This window comes from Corylus avellana, chromosome 11 (genome assembly GCF_965113065.1).
Source record: "Corylus avellana chromosome 11, dhCorAvel1.hap1.2, whole genome shotgun sequence".
Lineage (NCBI taxonomy): Eukaryota > Viridiplantae > Streptophyta > Magnoliopsida > Fagales > Betulaceae > Corylus > Corylus avellana.
The window spans coordinates 3,945,282-3,954,946 of NC_142500.1; the positions used below are offsets into that span (position 1 = coordinate 3,945,282).

Here is a 9,665-nt window from a genome sequence, read left to right on the forward strand (position 1 = left end):
AGAAATGTCACACGGTACTTTCTCAATTATCTCCTTTTCAAATTTACTATCGAATTTATAAACTCACACGTAAGTCCCTCAAATTCAATAGTAAATTTATTATTTGACCGCTAAACAAATTAAAATAGACGAAATATGGGTTGGAAAATGATTTTTATTATTTACTAGACCCTTATTCTTTTGACCATATAACAATGTACTACTCTGTTTTCTTTGTAATTAAGCATTCGCCGCGACAACAATTATTATAAATGAGCTTGTGTCCTTTTCGGTTTAGTAGTTTTAATACATGTGATTTGAAAACAAAAATAGTAATTTTAAGAGAAAATTACATTTTACTCCTTCAAAGTTTGGGGCGATTTGCAATTTGACCTCTAAAGTTTCAATTTTGGCAATCAACTCCCCAAAAGTTCCAAATTTTTGCAATTCGACCAATATTATTCCAAAATTCATATATTGCCCCTAATTTTTATTTTTTATAAAATTAAAAAAAAAAAAAAAATTTGGGGTGCAAAAATGGCCAGATGATGCCACCCCGATTTTTTTTTTTTAATTTTTTTATAAAAAATAAAAAATTATGGACAACATGAAAAGTTTTGGATACAATTAGTCAAAATTGCAAAAATTTTGAACTTTGGGAGGGTGGATTGCCAAAATTAAAATTTTGGAGGTCAAATTGCAAATCGCCTCAAACTTTAAGGGGATAAAATATAATTTTCCCTAATTTTAAAATGCATTAAATGTGAGTTTTAAAAATGCAGCCATGAAACTTTGGTTTAAGGTTGGGGGAGTGCTAGAGAGCCTGAGAATTTTCCCGAAAATTCTCTCCCGCCTGATGTGGAAAGCACTTCAGAAGAAAAATAAAAATTTTCTTTCTCGCTGCATGTCTACCACCCACATTTTCCACGTCATGCGGGAGAGACATGCAGAGAAAGAAAATTTTTATTTTTCTTCTGAAGTGCTTTCCACGCACTACAAAAAAAAGGCCATTTCTTCACATGGCAAACAGTAAAATTTTTTGGCACGTCAGTAAATGCTGACGTGTGAATAGTAGCACGTCAACAAATTATTTACTGACGTGGTAAAAGTTACACGTCAACATTTACTAACGTGTTGAAAACAACATGTCAGTATTTCCTGACGTGTTATAATTAACACGTCAGTAAATTTGAACCAAATTAAATCTGACGTCATTTTAAATTAAATTATTAATTGATTGATTATTTACTGACGTGTCAAATACTGACACGTCAAGAATTATTGACGTGTCACTTTGACACGTCAAGAAATATTGACGTGTCAAAGTAACACGTCAACATTTATTGACGTGTCACTTTGACACGTCAAGAATTATTGACGTGTCAATTTGACACGTTAGTAAATATAATATATATATATATATATATATATATATATAGATAATAGGATTGATCCCAACATTATCAGATTAATTTAATATTGTACAATATGATCGAATTCCAATTAACATTCAATAAAATTAATTTTTAGAAAACAAACACCGGCCAGTACTTTAATATATACTTTTCTTTTATAACACGTACCGTAACCCATGCCATTTGAACATTCAAAACTTAAAAAAAAAAAAAAAATTCCCAACTGTTAGCCATGTTTTACTCGAGATACCGTATATATATATATATATATATATATAGCAAAACCATGCAAAAGGATATATATATAACATGGCTATTTAACGTGCATGCATGGTTCAAATTAGACTAAAGGATATATATATATATATATATAACATGCATTTTTCTCGATCTCGTTCATTTAATTATGAGATACCAAATTTGGTATTTCATTAATTAAAATAATTAAAGTAACAATATTGGTGATAGATGATATTAAAGTTTTGACAAACACACACACACACACACACATATACATACATATATATATATATATATATATATATATATATATATATATATATATAAATCATGCACGCTATATATCATTTAGGTTTGAGCCATGCACGTTAAAATGAAATTGTTGTTTGTAAGATTAACTGCACTATTCACGTACATAAAATAAAACCAAATACATGAGAACTCAAATGAAATACAAAAGAGGAAAACATAAATTATATTAGTATTAATATAATTAATGCTATATTAATTATAAACATATAAACATGTATATATATACATACAAAACAGAAAAATATTAATTATATTAGTATTAATATATATAATTAATACTATATATATATATATATATATATATATATATATATATATTCCTGACGTGCCTATGTGGCACGTCAGGAGCGTGCGTTGGGAAGGCCAGCGCCTGCTGGCCGTCCCATCGCACGCACAGCTGCCGAAAATCATCATTTTTTTTCTTTTGTTTTTTTGATTTTCCCTCTTTTCTCTCTTTCCCCTGCTTTTCCATTATCGCACGCACAGCTCTTCTCTTCTCCCGCCATCCCTGCAGGTATTTTTCTTCTTCATTTTCTTCTATCTGCTCCCTCACTCTTCCTCATTTTCTTCTAGCTCCTCCTTCATTTTCTCTGTGATAAGCTTTATCTCTCTGCAGCAGCAGTACGTAGCACTCTCTCTGCTAGCTAGCTCTCTCCGGCGGCCACCTCCACTTCGCCGTTGCCGTCTCCGGCGATTCTCCGGCCAATCTGCTCCGCCAATCTCCACCATCTCTCCTGCAGGTATATATATATATTGTTTTATTTTATAACTATAAATATTGATTTATTTTATATATAATATTGTTTTAATATTGCAGAATATTGTTTTATTGCACAATATTGTGTTGTTTTATAAATTTGATGTTTTATTCTGTCATATATTTCAATAATGCACTGGATTGAGTATTTGTGAGCATCTAATTGAGGTGAAATTTTTTTTCTTTTTAGGAATATCTAATAATTAATTACTTATTGTACGTTGGATATGCACATGCATGCAAAATGATGTTTCTCATGCTAGCTAGGTTTTTGTTTGAAAATATAATTGCTAAAGGTTGGCTTATTAGTAAAGAATTTATAAAACATTATATGAATTTTAATCTATCATTCATTTCAATATCGTTTGACCATCTAATTAAGTACGTGTAGTGCGTGGTGATATATAATATTTATAGAGATTTAGTTTAAGACTTTGTTTAATTAATATTCAACGTTAATGAGTTTTTTAATATTCTTTTAACCATAAACGTTATGGATTAATTTGTAAGTTATAAAGTCACACAACGCGAGGATTCAATCCGAATTACATGGATTTAACGGGAAAAAGAGTTGGCAAAAGTGCAAACCTTGTCAAACTTAAAGAGACGTGCTATATTGAATAAGTAAAAAGTCATGACTTTGTTTTTTAGACTATTTTTTTCGCACTTTTGTTTTGAGTTTTTTTAACAAATCTAATCATAATTAAACACATAACCTAAAACACTTGCAAAATATATTCAATTTGATTCTTACTTAATTCTATCCCACATATATTATTTTTTCAAACAAAAAAAAAACCATACAAAACGGATAAAATTTTGGTTAATTTGAGGAACTTATATAGCTTGTTCAAGTTGAAATATAACGCATTAAAATTTATAGGGGAAACTTCACTAAGGCCCCCTGAACTTCCGGCCGTTTTTGCAGACCCCCCCTGAACTTCAAAAACTCTCATTTTGGACCCTTAAACTTCTATTTTCTCTCACTTTGGACCCTTTTAACTTTTTATACCCATTTTACCCTCGACTAAAACTACGCCGTTTTGGACTTAAACAAAACTACATCATTTTTACTCCAAAACTACACCGTTTTGAGCTTCAGAACTACATCACCACCCAACCCAAAACGACGTCGTTTTGGTCATTAATATTAAAAAAATAATAATAAATAAAATAAATTAAAAAAAATAATTAAAAAAAAAAAAAAAAGGAAAAAGAAATCGGGGGTGGCTTCAGCCACCCCCTTGGCCAAAATGGGGTGGCCGGACCACCCCATTTTTGGCCAAGGGGGTCGCTCAGCCACCCCTGGCTGGTATGGGGGTGGCTGGACCACCCCCTTGGCCATGGGGGTGGTCCGGCCACCCCCAAAAGGCCGAAAAAAAAAATCCGGGGGGGGGGGGGGGGGGGGGATCGTGGGGGTGGCCGGACCACCCCCAAGGGGCTGGGGGTGGTTTCGGCCACCCCATACGGCCGGTATGGGGTGGCCGAAACCACCCCAGCCCCTTGGGGGTGGTCCGGCCACCCCCAAAGCACCTCGATCCCCTTTTTTTTTTTTTTTTTTTTTTGGGGGGTGGTCTGCCAGGGGGTGGCTTCAGCCACCCCCGATTTCTTTTTTTTTTTTTTTTTTTCTAAAAAAAAAAAAAATTATTTATTTTGCTTTTCTTTTTTTTAAAAAATAAAAAAAAAAAAATTAATGCATAAAACGACGTCGTTTTGGGCTGGGTAGGTGTTGTAATTTTAGGACACAAAACGACGTAGTTTTGGGGAAGGGTAAAATGGGTATAAAACATCCAAAACGACGTAGTTTAATGTTAAAAGGGTCCAAAGTGAGAGAAAATAGAAGTTTAAGAGTCCAAAATGAGAGTTTTTGAAGTTCAGGGGGGGTCTGCAAAAACGGCCGGAAGTTCAGGGGGCCTTAGTGAAGTTTCCCCAAATTTATATTACCTAAAAACTAGTTGGAATTTTGTTAAAATTGTGATTAATATGAAAGAAATTAATCTAATGTGTCAATAACCCAAGAAACGTCCGAACCAAAAATATATATTACCAAAACATTTGCCATATTTGCAATACACTCAAAATTCCTTTAACCTTTATATATATCATATACAAAATAAATAAATACACCAAACAAAAGAGTTGTATGACCCATGCATGTCATCACCTACTAATTAATGCCAAAGTCTAACGACATTGAACCTAGATTTATTGTATTTAGGGTCCTCATAACGAACCTAGCTCGGTAGATGTATTAGAACAACCTTATAAAATAACCTAGCTAGAATTAATTTGTTTAGGGTCTCCACCAAAGAAAATGCTTAATTTGGATCAAGTATTGTTTTTTTTTATTGGTTTTTCTGGATTAATTATAATAGATAAGTGTTATAAATACACACTTTGGTACGGATGAATGTAGTTACGTACGCATGAATATGTATATATTTTTGGACATAAACAATGTAATTAATCATATATGAGAATATAGGTTTAAATTTTTTATGTGGTTCAAATATTTAGGTTTCGGTTTATGTTTATATATATGAATGTGCTTGAAATTAGGTATACAATTTTTAAGTCTTATATATTTATTCCTAATTTATGTACGTAGATAAAAATGGACAAGAGTTGGATGACAAAGTCTAGGGGTACGAGGGAATACAGAGACGGGTGTAGATTGTTTGTGGAGTTTGCAGTTAGTAACTGTAGAACCCCTAATGAATTCATCTATTGCCCTTGTAAGGTTTGTCGAAATAACCGGCGCCACCCGCCGGGTTTCGTATTCGACCACTTGACAGGGGGAAAAGGAATGATGCCGGAATACACACTTTGGTTCTATCACGGTGAGAAGCATGTACAGGGTCCTGATACGGGGTCTAATTCCAATCGCCCGGCCTCAGATGCGGGTGCATGCGCAAATCAGGGTGGAGACATGCACGGAATGTTGCGTGATTTATTCGGCATGCACGAAGTAGTTAGGGAAGACAATTGTGAGCCTCAGGCCGTATTGCAAGGGGGTGAGGAAATTGTGACTGAAGAAGCCGCTGAAGGCGATGCACTAAAGTACTATGGCCTTCTTAAAAAAGCGGAGAAGTCACTTCATACTGGGACAAAACATAGCAAACTAAGTGCTACTGTTCACCTGTACAACTTGAAGTGCGTTGGTGGACTTAGTAACTCGATTTTCTCGGCTTTCCTAGAGTTCATCAATCAGTTGCTACCCGAGACTAGTGAAACTCTGCCGTTTAATACATATGAGGCGAAAAAGTTTTTACGAGACATGGGACTAGGGTATGAGAAGATTCCAGCGTGCCGTAATGACTGTATGCTATTTTGGAAGGGCAATAAAGAGTTGGATTCATGTACCGTATGTGGAAAATCTAAATGGATGGAAGCAATCAATTTAGATGAGGACGGTCAACCCATATCATCGGGCAAGAAACCTCCGGTGAAGGTGCTACAGTGGTTTCCACTCATACCACAACTACAGAGGTTGTTTATGTCAGAACATACAGCACGCTTTATGAGGTGGCATGCAGAAGGCCGCACTAAGGATGGCGTATTGAGGCATCCAGCCGACGGCTTAGCATGGAAGTCATTTGACAATTTACATCGGGAGTTTTCAGCGGACAGCAGGAATGTAAGGCTCGGACTAACCTTTGATGGATTTAATCCATTTGGGAATATGAGTACATCTCACAGCATTTGGCCTGTAATGGTTGTACCCTACAACTTGCCTCCTTGGATGTGCATGAAACACACATCTTTTATACTATCATTGATTATCCCGGGCCCAAGTTCACCTGGAATGGATATAGATGTCTACCTTCAACCCTTAATTGAAGAGTTACAAGAACTATGGAATGTAGGGGTACGCACATATGACGTCTCAAAGAAAAATAATTTTGTTATGCGAGCGCAGTTGATGTGGACAATTAATGACTTCCCAGCATATGCAGATTTGTCTGGATGGTCTACCAAGGGTGAGAAGGCATGTCCTTGCTGTATGAACTCGACAACGTCGAAATGGTTAAAACATGGCCATAAATGGTGTTATATGGGGCACAGGCGATACTTGCCCATGGATCATCCATGGAGACGAAACAAAAGCACATTTGACGGCAACGTAGAACTAGAATGTGCCCCTGATGTGCCAAGTGGAGATGAAGTCATAAGCCAATTAGAAGGGATGGTGTTTGGGGATGAGAACGCCGGTCAGGCAAGGGAGGCTGAGGAAAAAAAAAGAAAGAAGCAGAAGACGAATACTGGCCAAAAAATGTGGAAGAAGAAAAGTATTTTCTTTAGGTTGCCGTATTGAAAAGATAATTTATTGCTGCATAATCTTGATGTTATGCACATAGAGAAAAATGTCATGGACAACATACTTGGTACAATACTGGACATTCCAGGGAAAACGAAGGACAACCTCGCCGCCCGCTTAGATTTGCAAGAAATGGGCTTGAGACGTACACTTCATACATTTGTGGACCCGCAGGATGGTAAGACCTATTTTCAACAAGCTACCCACACGATGTCCAAGGATGATAAAACACATTTTTTGAAAGTGCTACGAAATGTAAGGGTGCCCGACGGATATGCCTCGAACATTTCTCGTTGTATACGACTTAAGGACCGTACGATATCGGGGTTAAAGAGTCATGACAGTCATGTACTGATGCAGCAGCTTCTACCTATTGCATTGCGTGGATCACTTCCAAGCAATGTGGTTAGACCTCTTGTTGAGATGTCCACATTCTTCAGGTGCCTATGTTCAACAACATTGACCGAACAGGATATTGACCGACTACAGTGTGACATCTGTATCACGTTGTGCAAGATGGAACTGGTTTTCCCCCCCAGCTTCTTTACGAGCATGGTTTATGTGGTCGTGCATCTTATCTGTGAATGCCGACTCGGTGGACCTGTACAGTATAGGTAGATGTATCCGGCAGAGAGGTAAAATTTGTTTACGGATATTCTTCCATTTATTGGTTTCAGGTGTCAATACATGACAAGTACTAACTAAACTGAAAATATGTATTGGTTCATATTTAGGAGCCTTGGAGTATTCAAATCTAATGTGCGCAACAAAGCGGCTCCTGAGGGCTGCATTGCGGAGGGCTACATAGCAACTGAGTTGGTGACGTTTTGTTCGAGATATTTAGAGAATACACCAACCTTTCACAATAGGATATAAAGAAATCTGGATGGTTCAAAGGGAAATGGAACACGAGTCCGACTCGACCGAATCACAATGACACAGATACACCGGTATATTATGTTCAACTTGGACGAGTTTCATCAATTGCGGACGTAAGTAGAGATCTTTTGTTGGCACATTGCATGCTCAATGAACTTGTGACAATATTGCTCGTATTGAATTATAATTAACATAATTTCGAATTGTAGGATGCACATAGATACGCTTAGGCGATCATGCAATAGGGGACGAACAACAGAGGCTCAATTGGAAACCCAACATTACGACTTGTTCTGCGAGTGGTACCGTGACTACGTAAGAATGATGTGATGTTTACCTGAAGCAATTGTCGGAGTTATTTGCGTGCTATTTTTAAAATCAACTAAAGCTAGTAACCGTGCGTTTCCATTGCACGTAATATATTCACAGGTCGATCGATTGGACGAGCGATCCAGGAATGAACTTGGTGACAAATTGGTAATGCATTGTAGAGGGCCAAGGGAGGCAGCAGTCAGATACAATAGTTATGTGGTTAACGGCAAGTTGTTTCGCACTATTGCATCTGATGCCGGAAAGAGGACTCAGAACAGCGGGGTGTGTGTGCCGACTCTTGATGGCGACACGTACTACGGGAAGTTAACGGAAATAGTTGAGGTTGAGTATTACGACAGGACTAAGTACGTTATGTTTAGGTGTGATTGGGCAGACAACACGAGGGACAAGGGGTACAAGGTGGATGAGTATGGTATAGTACTTGTCAACTTCAAAAACCTTGTCCACACGGGAGAACTGGTTTCTGATGAGCCGTATGTGCTAACTTCACAAGTTGACCAGGTATTTTACGTACAAGATGATAGGTGCCCAGATTGGGCTTGCGCAGTAAGGACCAAGCCTAGAAACATATACGACGTTGGTCAGGGTGAAGGACATCAAGATTCATGTGCCAATTACTACGAGTGTGAGCCTCTTATATTGCCCAGAAATTTTGATCACGATCTACAAGATCATATCGAATACGTCAGACACGACTTAGATCCAACCGAAGCGTATGTATATATATATATATTATTATAATTAATTTTATATTTATGTTTTGATTGGTAGTTGTTCACTACATGCACATTACATCAACACACTTAATTAAGCTGTGCATTTGCTAAAATCTGATATATATCTCATGTAGCACTATGATTCATGCATACTTAATGTAGTAAATATTTCATACATTGTTTAAGAAATTAAATGGGTTTGTGGTGTTTTTTACAGGGTACCATGAGTACAAGGGGGAAGAGGAAAGCACGCAGGGGCTCGTCCGCAGTGCGGCAGTCTACGTCGCCTGGGTCTCCGGCAGGCCAACTTAATGACAGCGAGCAACAAGACGTTGCTCAGCTTCTTGGGATGCAGGAAGGATATCGACCACTTCTTCCAGGTACGATGGAAGGGGAGACCCCTGTCCAAGCTCCATACACTCGGGCAGGCATGGCCCACATGGGGTATCGGGTTGATTCGTACCCGTACAGCGAGTTACGACAGAGTTCTGAGGGCGATGTCGAGCGGCTTTACACCCAGCATAGCACAGGTACGCCCGACTGTTTTTTTAAAGATTCAAAAGATTGAAAGTTTCTAACTATATTGGTGCAATATCAATTATATTTAACTACAACTACAACTTCATAGAATTCTAAACATTATTAAAAAATACAAAGCAGGTCTGGAGGACACTGAGACAGAGGCCCAGGAACACATGGTTGGTGGGGCACACGCC

General features: G+C 37.4%; 1 protein-coding gene across 1 annotated transcript; it reads left to right on the forward strand.

The window, feature by feature from the left end:
* Positions 1-8,368: 8,368 nt before the first annotated feature.
* LOC148583010 (uncharacterized) lies at positions 8,369-9,207 on the forward strand. The gene is made up of 2 exons (XM_088511641.1): positions 8,369-8,946; positions 9,167-9,207. The coding sequence occupies exons 1-2, from the start codon at positions 8,381-8,383 to the stop codon at positions 9,174-9,176; spliced, it is 576 nt and encodes a 191-aa protein (XP_088367767.1). The 5' UTR covers positions 8,369-8,380; the 3' UTR covers positions 9,177-9,207.
* Positions 9,208-9,665: the final 458 nt, after the last annotated feature.